The 16071-nt window shown below is 39.8% G+C and overlaps 1 protein-coding gene across 1 annotated transcript in view; it reads right to left on the reverse strand.

Annotated features, from left to right (window-relative positions):
• The window catches only part of CCDC60 (coiled-coil domain containing 60), a 344461-nt gene that overhangs the window by 10895 nt on the left and 317495 nt on the right, over window positions 1-16071 (reverse strand). Inside the window, exons 10-13 of the mRNA XM_082267699.1 lie at window positions 10187-10270; window positions 7610-7750; window positions 6162-6296; window positions 4194-4383 (exon numbers count right to left, since the gene is read on the reverse strand). Coding sequence (XP_082123825.1) covers window positions 4194-4383; window positions 6162-6296; window positions 7610-7750; window positions 10187-10270 — 550 coding nt within the window. The remainder of the gene's footprint in view (window positions 1-4193; window positions 4384-6161; window positions 6297-7609; window positions 7751-10186; window positions 10271-16071) is intronic.

Here is a 16071-nt window from a genome sequence, read left to right on the forward strand (position 1 = left end):
CTGACTGTCTCCTACTCTATCCAATTTTAGGTGATACCTGAAAACCCTTCTTTTTAGAGAAGCCTATCCTGCCTCCACCTATCAACTGTACTTTTTTTTTTCTCCATCAGCTCATCAACCTCATTTATTACCTTTTGTATCACTTGGCCCTCCATTTCAGATTATAAGCTCTAACAAGCAATGCCCTCTGCTCTGATTCCTCCTGTATTAAATTGTATTGTAAGTGTACTGTCTGCCCTCATAATGCAAAGCGCTGCACAAACTGTTGGCACTATATACATTGTGAGTAATAATAATTATTATTATTATTATGTACTGAAAAAAAAGAAAAACAAAAAATAGAATATTTCTACTACCATGACCCTCTAGTTTGTTATATTTGTGGCCAGTTACCAAGGCTTTATATAATAACAAAGAAAATTATGCACATGGTGTTTACCAAAATAAATAAAAGAGGTGGAAATCCAGGGAAACAGCTAAATAAATAAACATATGTATAAGTTTAGGATTTTTGCTTTTACTACTTTCTGATTTAGTATTACTGCTTCCGAGCTTAGATTTAGTGCTTCATAAGTCAGGTGGAAAGTGTGACGTCACCACCCTGGTTCTTCTCATCGTCCAATCAGAAAATGGCATCTGTGCCGAGTGGCTGACTTCCTGTATTCAGAGTGCAACATGGCAGCCACTCAGCATGTGACCTGGAAGCTAGTGGAGATCACTGGTGTAGCAGTGTCTGCTACTACTAGCGGGATACCATAGGTATGGTATATGCATATTTACATTGGTCCAAGCTGTAAAATAATATTATACCTGGAATTTTAATTTAGGCAGAAATGTTTTTGTGTTGCCTATGTTGCTGTGCACTGTGGAACATTTTTGTAAATCACACAATTGGATGAACAGAATTACAAATCCTTTGGCAGATAAAGCAGTAGCAGTGGGGGTTGGGGCTCAGAGGTTTAACTAAACATATTAAATGTTTTCTGATGGGCATACTATTTACACACATGGGGCAGATCTTGAGATAATGCTTAAAAGGAAACAAGTTTGATGTCTAAACTATTCCCATTCTGTTATATGTTTTTCAGTTGTGATACTGGGGTTGATTTACCAAAAATGGAGAGTGGAAAATCAGGTGCAGCTGTGCATGGTAGCTTTTAACTTGCAGTGATTTTTTTCAAAATGGTTAATCAATTAATTTTTTTTAGTAATTGATTGTAATTTGGAATTCATTTTTCTTTATCTATCAGTGAAGTTATGATTTTGCTAGCAATGAATGGGAACACAGACTACAGCACATATCCAATCTTGTAGTTGACCTGTAGACTTGTGCAGGCCCTACATGGGCCGCTGTAGCTGCCTATACATTAGCAAATAAAATCCCATATCACTCAGAGGAAGGCATACAATTAGCAGAAAAACCATTTACCATATAAATGTATATACCATTCCAGTCGTTTAGTGCTCATTGTTAAATTTCTTGTTATATTTTCTGTATATATTTTTGGTGGTGCAGAACACAACCAAAATACATTAAAGTGTCACTAAACCCACATCATAAAAAACTATCAATGGTGTAATACATGCTGTTCATACTAACTCGGTCACTATGAGATTCGTTTTCTGTATTTTTCAAAAAACCTGGTTGATCCTGCTGCTCTCTATCTACAGATTTTGTTCATATCCCCAATGCAGCTAGGGATTTTGCAGCTGTGGTGGCAACTCTGCACATGCTCAGTTTTTAGTGAGTTTCTATGCTAAGCATTTCCTCCTTATCCCATCTGAGCAGCCCATGTGACTATAGGGTCACACATGTGGACATATACATAGTGGTAAATGACAGCCTACTGCCTCCCTCCTCCTCCATGTCCACTAACCAGCTAAACACAATGGGAGTTGGATATTACATCTTGATTCATCTCTCTCTTATTCTAAGACACAGGCTGGAGGGTTGTGACACAGCCTGTAAATGGCAGAAATCTGCCCACACCATGGTTATTTCCACAAAATAATAAAGATTTAATTTCAAATATATATTTGTATGACAATTTAAAACATTATATTAATTTTTTTTATTTTTACTCAAAGGCTGTTTTTATAAATTTTATTTTGAACATGTGACCAGCAGCAGAGGACTTGAATCTCCATCTGCTCATGTTTCCCTGCAGACAGGCTGGGAAAGAGCTGGGTCATGTGACAGCTGTATATTAATTAGAAAAAAGGTACTTAGAGGTTGTTTTTTTTTTTTTTTAATAATTACAGTGCTATCATCCACATACAGAAATTGAAGAGACAATGTAATTTAAACAGCGTGTGTTTTGTTTCACTTTAACCACGTCTGGACCGGAAGGTTTTACCCCCTTAACGACCAGGCCATTTTTTGTGGTACGGCACTGCGTTATTTTAACTGACAATCACGTGGTCGTGCGACACTGTACCCAAATAAAATTGATGTCCTTTTTTTCCCACAAGTAGGGCTTTCTTTTGGTGGTATTTGATCACCTCTGCGATTTTTATTTTTTACGCTATATACCAAAAAAAGCGACAATTCTTTGAAAAAAAACAAACAAACAATATTTTCTACTTTTTGCTATAAAACATTCCCAATAAAAAAAAAAAAAAGTAAAAATCAAATTTTTCATCATTTTAGGCCAATATGTATTTTGCTACATATTTTTGGTAAAAAAAAAATCACAATAGGTGTATATTGATTGGTTTGCACAAAAGTTATCACGTCTACAAACTAAGGGAAAGATGTATGTCATTTTTATTATTTTTTTATTTTTACTAGTAATGGCGGAGATCAGCGATTTTTAGCGGGACTGCGTCATTGCGGCAGATAGATCGGACACCTAACTGACATTTTTGACACTTCTGGGGGGGATGATATCCTAAATAATCATCAAAAGACGTCGTCTGGGCGTGACTCTTTTGATGACGAAACGTTGGCGACTCCAGACGTAACGTCCACACGGCCCCTTACAGAGCCGGCCTTCTGCTGTTTTTTTATGCTGATTGGATACACGCGGGACGCCGCGGTCGGATCTTCAGCTGCAATACTTATGTATGTCTTCAACATTGTGAGTAGTATTTTAATAAATTGATTATATGTGCTGTACGGGATTACACTATGGTCCTTTGTTTCATTTCCCTCCACACACTGATTTGACCATAATGGAGTGAATAAGAGGATTTGATCGGTCTCATGGTGTCACCTACTTCCCCTTGGAACCATTGAATTTAGTGAAAACATCTCTTTGCTGGGCGAGGCTTTCTCATTCATTTGAGTAGCCACGGCGTTCTGGTAAGCTGCTTTCAATACTTGTGCACCGAGGTGTCCCCATCCTACACTTTCCTTGGGTGTCACGGGAAGGAGCGTCTTTCACAGTATTCTCATTTGGATTTATTTGGACTTGCACCATTATAAATTTTTTTTCTCTTGGTCGGGACTTTATTTCACCATAATTCTCTTGGATTTTTTTATATTGTTTAATGGATGATTTTTCATCAGTATTATATTCTATTATGTTACTTCTAGCGCTACACTTTTTTATTACTATTGAATTATTGATCACTGTCTGTTGATTTTGTGTTAGCTGCTTTCTTCTCTATATATTATTCATCATAACTTGATACATCATTTTTATAGTGCAGAAACACCCCTTTGCTATTTACAGATAGTACATGGCCAGAAAGACTGTGTGATAGGGTTTGACACCTATCCACCACCTGCTAAACTTTGCTTGGATTTTTAGCTAAACTTCTAGGATCACTGGATAAAACTAGTTCTTCATATGTGCCTATGGAAAATACAATGATAAGAGAAATGAGGTATCGTTTGGTGAGTGTTCAATCCTTCTGTTGGTGGCGGTGATACAGGATTGAACATCTATAATCTGCACTTTGAAGCGGTTGTCATATCACTGATGATTTCTATTAAGAACACCAGGATGCACGGACTTTCATTTTTCCATTATTGAACTATTTACATTTATATATGCATGATTATACCTAATGCGCTACACTTACTATTTTATATTTTATGTAAGTTGGGTAAACTGCTTATGTGTTAGCTGCCTTTTTCCCTTTTAGCATACAACACAGAATCTTTATATTTTTAGTTGTTTTTTAGTTCTAGTTTACTGTTGCAAAGTTGCCACTTTTTATTATTTTCAGAGTGATTGCCTGCTTACCTCTATAGCCACACATATATCAGGAGAACACAGTTCCCAATGACGAAGTCCAGCTAGCACCTTCAGGAAGGAATTGGCACGTATTCTGACAAACTGTTTCTCTTCCAACTTTTCAAGCTTTTCTAAAATCTTTTGGATCTTCTGGTTGTTTTTCATGTCTTCTGGAATCCTGGACTGTAAAACTACAAACCTGCAGTCATTGACAAATACAATTGATTATAATCCAAATGTGGAATGATTCCAGGTATACAGTGGGTACGGAAAGTATTCAGACCCCCTTAAATTTTTCACTCTTTGTTATATTGCAGCCATTTGCTAAAATCATTTAAGTTCATTCTTCTTCCTCATGAATGTACACATAGCACCCCATATTGACAGAAAAACACAGAATTGTTGACATTGTTGCAGATTTATTAAAAAAGAAAAACTGAAATATCACATGGCCCTAAGTATTCAGACCCTTTGCTCAGTATTTAGTAGAAGCCCCCTGTTGATCTAATACAGCCAGAAGTCTTTTTGGGAAAGATGCAACAAGTCTTTCACACCTGGATTTGGGGATCCTCTGCCATTCCTCCTTGCAGATCCTCTCCAGTTCTGTCAGGTTGGATGGTAAACGTTGGTGGACAGCCATTTTTAGGTCTCTCCAGAGATGCTCAATTGGGTTTAAGTCAGGGCTCTGGCTGGGCCATTCAAGAACAGTCACGGAGTTGTTGTGAAGCCACTCCTTTGTTATTTTAGCTGTGTGCTTAGGGTCATTGTCTTGTTGGAAGGTAAACCTTCAGCCCAGTCTGAGGTCCAGAGCACTCTGGAGAAGGTTTTTGTCCAGGATATCCCTGTACTTGGCCGCATTCATCTTTCCCTCGATTGCAACCAGTCGTCCTGTCCCTGCAGCTGAAAAACACCCCCACAGCATGATGCTACCACCACCATGCTTCACTGTTGGGACTGTATTGGACAGGTGATGAGCAGTGCCTGGTTTTCTCCACACATACCACTTCAGACCAGAGAATGAAGACCAGAGAATCTTATTTCTCACCATCTTGGAGTCCTTCAGGTGTTTTTTAGCAAACTCCATGCAGGCTTTCATGTGTCTTACACTGAGGAGAGGCTTCCGTCGGGCCACTCTGCCATAAAGCCCTGACTGGTGGAGGGCTGCAGTGATAGTTGACTTTCTACAACTTTCTCCCATCTCCTGACTGCATCTCTGAAACTCAGCCACAGTGATCTTTGGGTTCTTCTTTACCTCTCTCACCCAGGCTCTTCTCCCCCGATAGGTCAGTTTGGCCGGACGGCCAGCTCTAGGAAGGGTTCTGGTCATCCCAAACGTCTTCCATTTGAGGATTATGGAGGCCACTGTGCTCTTAGGAACCTTTAGTGCAGCAGAAATCTTTTTGTAACCTTGGCCAGATCTGTGCCTTGCCACAATTCTGTCTCTGAGCTCTTCAGGCAGTTCCTTTGTTCTCATGATTCTCATTTGCTCTGACATGCATTGTGATCTGGAAGGTCTTATATAGACAGGTGTGTGGCTTTCCTAATCAAGTCCAATCAGTATAATCAAACACAGCTGGACTCAAATGAAGGTGTAGAACCATCTCAAGGATGATCAGAAGAAATGGAAAGCACCTGAGTTAAATATATGAGTGTCACAGCAAAGGGTCTGAATACTTAGGACCATGTGATATTTCAGTTTTTCTTTTTTAATAAATCTGCAACAATGTCAACAATTCTGTGTTTTTCTGTCAGTATGGGGTGCTATGTGTACATTCATGAGGAAGAAGAATGCACTTAAATGATTTTAGCAAATGGCTGCAATATAACAAAGAGTGAAAAATTTAAGGGGGTCTGAATACTTTCCGTACCCACTGTAAGAAGGTGAACATTTCTAATAAGGCAAAAGCTAATATCTGTAATAGGTTGTACAGTATCTAATATAAGAACTAATGTTACAAGTGCACGCATGCTACACACCAGTTTTTCATGTCTGTGTAATCTTTTTCTTCTTTAACCTGGCAGTATGTTTTTCTCATTTTTTCCAGATCTTGCCGAAAATTGCTGATTGTAGCCAAAGAGTGATACTTTTGGGTGTTGAATTCTTGACGCCTCCTAACAAAGAAATAGATTGTTCAAAAAAACAAAAAGAAAAAAAAGGTGATGTTAGAACTTAATACTACCAAACTCATCCCTGTATGTGCTATGGTAAGTTGATAAAGTAATGCAATTATGGCAGATTTTTTTTTTAATCATTAAATTTGTATTGATTTTTGAGAATCAGTCCGATAAGCTAAACAACTGAATGACACACTTTAGAGAGTCAACAAGCTTACAAAAGCCAATATTATATTGTTAAACAGCATACAGAAAATATTACACACTTAAAATTATAGTAGGCCAGGGTTCTGGCAGATTTTAAATCACACATGTATCTATATTTGGTTTAGTGACACCAACTATATTTCTTAAATTGGCTAAGATCGTTTAGGTTCACAAAAAAAAAAAAAAAAAGGCACTCAGGCAAAAAAAGCATTTACCATTGAATATGCAAATTAAGGACTTATGGATTTGGGTGGCATAAAATATAAAGTTTGTGGTTGTGCTCTCTTCATAAAGACATGCATTTTTAGTGCAACTATATAAAAAGTACATTTTATGACACATGCTTGATTCCTAAAGCAGAGAGAAGCTTGGCAATTAATGGATATTAAAAGCCCCCAGAATACTAATTGTCTGGATGTAATGCTGACCACTGATGTTCACTTTGTGAGTCACTGACACAGAACAAGCATGCAAATGAGTAAAGACACAATAAAGAAAAAACTCCTAATCTGGATACTTGTTTTGGACGAGTCACTTACTAACAACCCCCCCCCCCCCCAAAAAAAAAGAAAAAACTGACCTGAATCCAATCTCAACTGAACCCTCACAATTTCTCTTTCAATAGCAGTGACCAGTGATTGAAACTTTCTTTCATCTCTCACCATTGCTTAGCCAACCAGTTTTGTGTCCACCGCTTATCATGATGTCAAGTTAGAAAACTTCAGTTCCCTGTGAGGACCCTGTGATGAACACTTGTGGCAATCAATGGGCAGTGCTCACTTCACCAGGAAGTGAAATGGGCACTGTACACTGGAGTCTACTACAATAGAGGCCAGAAAGAAGAAGATCTGGGACCTGGCCTGCCATGTGACTAGAGTTTTAGGTAAGAAATGTGAGCTTTTAGGTACAGGGGCATTACTGGAACAGGTTTTTTTCTTCCTGGAGATGAGATTTGAAGTACCGTAAGAGCCCAGCGTGGCAGCCAGACAACTACTAGCTCCTCGATATATATCATATCATTTGCTGATTGTGCCATCAGTAACACTGCACCTAAAGTACACTATAATATTACATTGCATTAGTATTTGTGTGTTTGTACTTGCCTCTCCATGGCCTTCACTTTATCATGTAGATACATATCTGCTTCATCAGCAACCTCAAAGAACAGCTCTCTCATCTCTGAGGGCATCTTACTTTTCTTCTTAATGAAGATGCTTGTAGGTGAAATCACTGAAGCAGGGGAACTATAAAGACAAAACAATGAGTTCCACCATAGTTTTAAGTGGTAGCATGTGCCTCCTGGCCAACAGATATGGCTGTCAACTTAGGCTGGCCATACATTATACCATTTTCTTACAATTTCCAGTACATTTTTCTTTAGATTTACCTTTAACTCTGTAGTACAAAGGCCTGCCTAATAGGATACATTTGAACGTGTTATTTAGTTACTTTTGACCTCATATTATATGGTTTTTAGTAAATCTAACAGAAAATTGTACAAGAAAATTGAACATGTATGGCCAGCCTTGCAGGATACAGAAACATGATGTGACACTTTATATAATGAGAAAGAGGTACAATCCAAGTTTTGAGCATAGTGTAATGATATCTTGCGTTGGCACTCTGGTTTGTCAAGCCGCCATTTCGTTCAGGCGCTGTCACAGGCATCCATCTTGTGTTACAAGCTTAGTTGACAGTGTTAAAGCCAAATGGGTCATTCTTACCAGCTTCATCCTCCAGCCTTTTGGCAGTTTAATGGTCACTATATGCCAGGTTCCTGCTAAGCTGACATTTTTCACACCTTTACTATACACAAGCAGAGTGACCAAGCAGGAGTTGTGTCTCCGCGGACAGCAGGGGGTCAGATTAGATGTCCAGTGAAATCGCTTTGTACATTCCCAAAGCCAAACTGTTAATTTACATCTCACAATCCGTGCTCAAATCATATCTTTTTAGCCAAACATAACATATTAACAAAAAGTAGATATTTGAATGCCGCATGGTAAGCTGATTGTGACGAGACCGCACATGGTCATCCTGTAGTACAGGAAAGTGAAACGATCGATAAGATACCCCTTCTGTGATAAAATATATTCATGTTTGATATTGTTTGAAAGCAAATGACATGCTTAGTTATAAAATATCAGGTTCCAGAATCTAACCCTTACATACGTCGAGATATTAAGAGTGGTATGACTCTGTCCACAAAGTACATTTGAAAGAGTCATAAACCACAGGACAGCCCTTTTTGCCACTCTGATTATAATTGGTCAGGGCTGCCCGTCACCACCCCTTTTGAACTCAGAGAAAAGGACAGGAACTGATAGAGAGGTCAGTTCTCATTCTAAGATCGACGGCATAACACCGCCCCAAGGAGAACCAAACATACCTGTTCAACTCTGAAACTTAAGGTAATCCCAGGACTGTTTTAATGCAAGTATTTTCATTCTTTTATTCTCCTTTTTCTAAATTGCTGTATATTGTGTCTCCATTTCTTTGTAACCCATTTTTCTGTAAATATTTTTATTCGCACCAATTTTAAACCTTTCTTATAATTAAACCTTATTTTGAAAAGTGTTAACTTTTGTCTCTAAGCTCTTAAACGCAACTTGACCCAAACGACCCTGCCTCCTGGAGAGCGCTATTGTGTGTTATAGACAGTTATTTTAAAGTCATAATTGATATTTGTACTGTTTAGGCTAACCTATCTGAAACATTCTTGTCAGGTGACAGTGTGTGTTACAGACGGTTATTCTAAAGTCCTAATTGATATTTGTGAAATCAGGAGCATCCGCTAAGCTCAAAACGTAGCGGTGGTGGCAGTGAAAGGGTTAATCGTTTAATTAACCCGGTGACAATCGCTCTCAGTCTGCTGGCATCTAGATTGTGGTCCCGCAAGCTGGACAATCTGTGTGCGGAGTGCAGCTGAGAGTGGCATTGTTACGCAAGTGACGGCAGGGTGTGAGATTGCTTGGTCTTTGGTCACGAGGTGAATGAGAAGGCCAGGGGTCTGATACCCGTATTCGTCACACATAGTACACAAGCTTTTGCTTTAATAAACCAGCAAAATGTATGTATTTTCACTACTTGACTTCTGTGATATTTCTGCATTTTGTGCTGTAAATATTAGAGGTCTAGGCAGCAGGCAACAACAGAAGTGGCTCCCAATGCCCAGTGAAATGAGTGACAGTAGCTTAATGTCATAGATTGTGGAGCCTGCCAGACCTTTTTTACGTCATGAAGACATATCACATAAAAAAAGGAAAATGCAGAGGGTTTAGAAGGTGCCTGACTTTACTTTTTATAGCATGTGTTCTATGCAGTTGTAGCTTTACTCTGCAATATAATTCCTTATTAATAGAATAATTTATGAAGAATGTCCATAAAGTAATGAGAATGAGCAGTGCGTTTATGAACTGAAATAAAATACCAGCCAGTAAGCTTGTCATAAAAGTAATTTTATCTTTTGCTATTCAGGTCTAAACAGATCACCTGGACCTGAATTAGAATAATTTTTTAATCTCTGTTAATTTACAGAATACTTTACTAGGAAAATAGACCTTATGGCTATGGTTAGCTTTTACAATAACTGTACATATGGTGTTTATAGTTAAATTAATTCCCTAACCGATTATTTTGTGACAATTTTTAAACTGTCTTAATTTAACCTTTAACTTCACCTTTTTGGTCTCTGGGTGATGCTTCTGGGAATAAGATGATCATCTTTAGTCGCTGTTTCTTTGTTCTCAATTGAAGATATGTCACTGTGTGAAAAGTATGAAATGAATTTCCATATTGTAATAAAATGGCATGGATTGATGCAATTATATTTATACTGTACTGAAAAATGAAGACAAATTATATACCAATACAAATTACATGCAATGCATTATTTTTGCTGTGGATTTATAGTTGGTTTCATGAACGTAGGACACCCTGCCATCCTCATGTTGAACAATTGCTTCTGAATACAAGCCCGCAAATTGTTAAATTGTTAACACAAACTACAACTAAGCAGAAATGGCCTACAAGAATGTACTTACATTAACAACATTTTACAAGAATGCTCAATGTATTTTAACCTACTGGGGCTACTTTACTTGAAGTGTCACGCTATAAATTGTATAGCTACAGACAGTAACTAAGGAGATAGTTGGTCAAAGAAGGTTTTATATTAGGACAATGTAAAACAGAATAGGCCCTGAGGCCTTTCTGGGCTTCAACTTTTCAATAGCAGTAGCCAGTTCCTCATCTGTGATTGGGAATTCCATCTCGTCTCTGGCCAGGCTTGTATGTAGGCTAGGACAAGGTCAAATGTGTTGTGGTTTTCAGGAGAGTAAGTGGATGAATGGATATTGCATAGCCTATGAAAAAACTCACAAACTTCACAAGCCATGACATGTAAAGGTAGAAAATTCTTTCCCCGAACATTGTATGTGAGATATATATATTTAGCATGGAGTTCTGCAATGCTCTAGAAATCAGTGTGCTTGGTTTATTAAAAAATTCATACAGTGGCCATTGGGCCCAAGCTAGCTATTAGTTTTCCAGAATAGTAGGCTATTTAATTCCTCTCTGTTAAGGTCTTACCCTGCCCTTTTGTTGGCAGCCATCTTGGACAAGTGCAGACTGCTGTCTCTTATAAACTCTGATTGCATTATCACTTGCCTGCTGCTTGGGTGTCGCACAGTCATAATGCTGCACACCTGACTATATCAGTCACCTAATGGGTTGCACTCCTTGCCCTCCTTAGATTTAGAAAGTAGTGAAGAACTATATTAAGCAATCAGAAAATCTTGACTGAATAGTCTAGGAATGTCATGTTTGAGATGGGTTTCTTGGAGGAATGCTATTTACAGTACGTTTTCAATTTCTTCAATCCAGACAGAAGTTTGGAATGCTTTTCAGGGATATTACGACCCATCACATTTAACAAGGTGAATTTGGTCAAACAGGTAAAGTGAATTAAAGGGTCCTCCTAGGGACTGGCGAGTAGCAAAAAAAAAAAAAAAAAGAGAAGCCAGGAGAAATAGAAAAAAAGAGACATAGAGCTGAGAACCATAAGATGGTCAGAAAAAGCAGCACAGTAAGGAACATTGCTAAATCGCTACGTCTATAGACATCCACGATCTAACACTAACCTATCTAACCCTGTAAAGAAGAAATTAGTATACATACCTTTTCTGAAGCCGATCCGACTCGATCCCACGCTGATCTGTGAGCCGCAGCTTCCCTGTGGAGGCGGGTGAAGAGGAGGCAGCTGACAACGGAAGCCCCATAGTAACTCTGTGGGTGACCTCACTTCCCATTCATTTCTCAGCCGTTGTGGGCTCTGTCCTCTGTGAAAAAACCTCTGCCACTAGAGACCAGGCCGAATCGGCTTAAAAAAGGTATGTATACTGATTTATTCTTTACAGGGTTAGATAGGTTACTGTTAGGTCGTGGATGTCTATAGATGTAGTGATTTTAGTTTTAGGCTGGACTTCTCTTTTAATTGCCTACTTCTGTTTGGCTCCCATTCGGTTCCTTCCCAACAGGATTGAAGCAGGAATAGGATGGGGGGTAGAGCAGATCCAGCCTCCACCATTCTATTTATGTAGCACACTGTGCTTGGCACTGCCAATCCTGTGTTTTACTATTTTACTCACAGGATTCACTTGTGTGAGATATTGAGTCACAGGATTGGCACATCACAGTGTATCAGCCCCCAGCTCCCAGGCAGAATCCCCCAGGGCCAACAGTGATAGGAGGACAAAGCAGCAGCGGATGAAGCATGGCTGATAAACAGGATAGAGTACTTCATGTAAGCATTGTGTGACATGACACAGTGCCCCCCCCCCTTCCCAGTCAGGATTTGTGTCAGTATCTGGGCCACCTGCACTGTTGTTACCAGAGTCGAAGGGCACAGTTCCAGTGACCACCAATGGGTGTCTCCAAGCTGGCTGCTTGGAGGTATTTAATCACATTCTTAACTGAAGTTTAGTGCTTCAGTGTTTCTACTGTGAGCTGTATTCCTACCTGATCCTGATGCTGCGCCTTGTTCCTGTTCCTGCTCCTGTACCTGAACCTGCGCCTTGTTCCTCCGAGCTGCTTTCAGCACCCTGCTCCCCTGCTCCCTACATCCAGGACTCTGTACCCTGCTCTGCTCCCCTTGTTTCCTGTCTCAGTTCTGACCTTGTCCTACTCATGTTTGCTCCCTCTATTTGTACATAGTTAGCTTGTCATTTGGGTTGCTGCGCATTTATTTTGTCACTTAACACTATTTCTGGTTTACTGGTGTTGGTGTTAGTAGAGTGATATTTATATTAATAAACTTAATTTACCTTATTCAGCCTGGCTCCTGATTTCTTTAAGGTGCAGCCCACTAATCTGGTCATCCTTGCAGGATAGCTGCATTTGGTATCCCTTAGATTCCCTTAGGGCCCATGTGCCCCACACACACTTGCACACATGATGATACGCCACTGGTGCAGGTCCTGGCACAACTTTTTCATGGCAGCACAGCCTGGAGCCTGATGCTATTGACCCCTGTATATTGCCAGAAGTTCAGGAACAGGAAGAGGATGGGCATCCCTGCACAGAAGATTTCTACAGGATCTTTATTACTGGTAAGTAATGTGACTAAAACTGCACTAAAAAAACCTACATTTCAGCTTTAAGGACATTTATAATCATTAGCTTTGGCATATCAGGTGTAGGAAGTAGTAAAACAGTTTTAGCATGGTTGTAATATTAACTTGTAAAATATTATACTGTATTTAACTACTTGCCGCCCGCTCACTGTCAAATGACAGCAGAGCGGTGCGGCTCTCGTTCTGGGATGACGTCTAATGATGGTGTTCCTAGGACACGGCGCGACCCCGATCTTGGTAAAGAGTCAATGACGTGGCTCTTTACCCATGTGATTGGGTGTGTCCAATCACAGCCGTTCACATGTAAATGAGGAAGTGCCGTTTATCAACGCTCCTCGCCTCACACTGTCAGATTGTGTGGCGAGGAGAGCCGATCAGTGGCTTCTCCTCAAAAGGGAAGTCCAGGACAGGTAATCAGGGCACTGATCATCAATGCTCTGATTACAGTAGAGTACATTACAGTAAAAAACAGTGCCCATCAGTGACACCAACCAATGCCCATCGGTGACACCAATCAATGACCATCAGCGACACCAATCAATGCCCATCAGTGACACCGATCAGTGACCCCAATCAGTGCCCACAGTGACCTTAATCAGCGCCCATTAGTGATGTCAGTAAATGCCGATCAGTGCTGCCGATCAGTGCTGCTCATCAGTGCCCATCAGTACTGCTTGTTAGTAACCATCAGTGCCGCCCACCAGTGCTGACTATCAGTGCCATATATCAGTGCTCATCCTATGCCGCATATCAGTGCCACCTATCAGTGCCCATCAGTGTGGCATATTAGTGCCTCCTCATCAGTGCCACCTCGTTAGTGGCCATACGTGCCACCTCATCAGTGCAGCCTATCAGTGCCACCTCATCAGTGCACATCAGTAAAGGAGAAAAATTACTTATTTACAAAATTTACTGACAGAAATTAAGAAAAAAATTTTGTTTTCAAAATTTTCTGTATTTTTTCTTTATTTTGTAAAAAATAAACAACCCAGCGGTGATTAAATATCACCAAAAGAAAGCTCTATTTGTGTGAAAAAAAATGATTCAAAATGTCATTTGCAAACAGCATTGCATGGCCGCGCAATTGTCACTCAAAGTGTGACAGTACTGAAAGCTAAAAGTTGGCCTGGGCAGGAAGGGGGTGAAAGTGCCCTGTATTGAAGTGGTTAAATACACACAAAAGCATGCATATAACATTATATAGCTCTCTCCTCAAGGCATAAAAACATTTAAAATGTCATGACCTAAATCACTGCCTTAACAAACATGAAAAGTAAACATTTCAGAAAGAACAAAATAATATGCATATATCTCAGTGAATACTGTAGGTGAACAGCGCCTGCTGTGATGAAATTAGTGCCAGCAAACAAAACAGAGCCCTGACCACAGGCTCAGTGTATAGAAAGGATAAGTTAAAAAAGGTTTTAGAACACATTACGATTTACTTAAAATTCAAACTGACAAATACATCTTTGCGATACATGAGCCTAGGCGCACTAATTTGCATAGAAAAATAGGTAACTATAAGTAAGACATGTTCTTCAGCTTCTATATTAGAATATGTGATTTGGGCCATGAAAATAAATTTTATATTACTAAGCATGCATTTATCATGCAGTATTTAAATAGCTTTAAAAAAATAAATAAAAATAAAATAAAATCAGGTACAACGAATCCTGAAAATTTCCTAGCCATGCTCAGCATGCTGCTCATTAAAAGGATACGTTTACCTTTAACAAAAAATAATAAATGCACATATTTTTGCAACAAAAAAAATGAACGTGCATTTATTATTTTTTTCTGATAAGCCTGCAGAGCATTACATCTGTGATCAGTAGATTGTAGTTGCAATGTCAGGCTCCTGCAAACACTGTCTCCAGCTTTCCTGTCCGTACCTCTATACGGGCAGACAGTTACAAAGCTGGAAGAAGTGTCAATGAATTATTCAGTGCCCTCACAGTTCACTGAGATCTACAAGACATTTGCTTATGTGGGCGGAGCAGGGGGCATGTCAGCAGGAGGCAGAGAAAGAGCAATACACTGACCTTTCCCAGTGAAGAGCTGCCCACTGGGGGGGGGGGGGGGGAGCGTGTCTTGGCCATTGCAGGAGAGGTAGGCTGTGCTCCAAGCACAGTCAGAAAACTGACCACACTGGGAAGAATGTGCTCTCATGCCTAGAATGGTCAGTTTGAAATAGGAAAGCAGGGGACAGGCAGCATTATCAGGGATTTCACACAAAGGAAGCAATACAAAAAGAAAAGGATGCTTTTGAACACAAGTACATGGTATAACACACATATAGCACTACCTCTGCAGGGACTGCTGGTAACTCTTTCCTACCCCTGCACAGCCAAGCAACATGCATTCTCCGTTTGCATCCAGACACAAGAAGTCAGTCCCTTGGATTTGTTTTTTATATTTTATTAGGGGAAACAACTTGAGTGAAAGGATTTTTGGGATGCCTAACTTGAATCAAGAACAACAACAGGGGACAACTTCCTTCCTCTGTACAAAAGATCCTGGACCGCCTTCCTTCCTATATATACACAGTCCTTAGTGGATTTAGTAGCAAAAGTCCATCACAGATTAGGAGCTCTCTGTCTCTCCTGGAAATAGCACAAAAATGTGAGACAAACTGCATACAGGAGTGTATCCTCTCCTTTTGTAGATCTGCCCCCAGCTACACTGCTTGCAGGCACTACCAGCCCTCCTGGCTGCTCTGAAGATCTCCTAGGCAAGGTGATAAAAGGGTTAGGCACAGTGCTGTCCTTTTAGAAAGCTTGCTACATACGTTAGTCTCTCCCCTCTAATGCCCCTAGGTGTGCTGATGTACTTACAATGTCTTCCTTGCTCCCAATGCTTTTCAGGCAGGATTCCATGTCAAACCGCTCTGCTGAATGGATCCCCCAGAGCAAGCCCAAGCCCAGCCTGAA

This window comes from Pelophylax lessonae, assembly GCF_965119305.1.
Source record: "Pelophylax lessonae genome assembly, chromosome: 1".
NCBI classification, from domain to species: domain Eukaryota; kingdom Metazoa; phylum Chordata; class Amphibia; order Anura; family Ranidae; genus Pelophylax; species Pelophylax lessonae.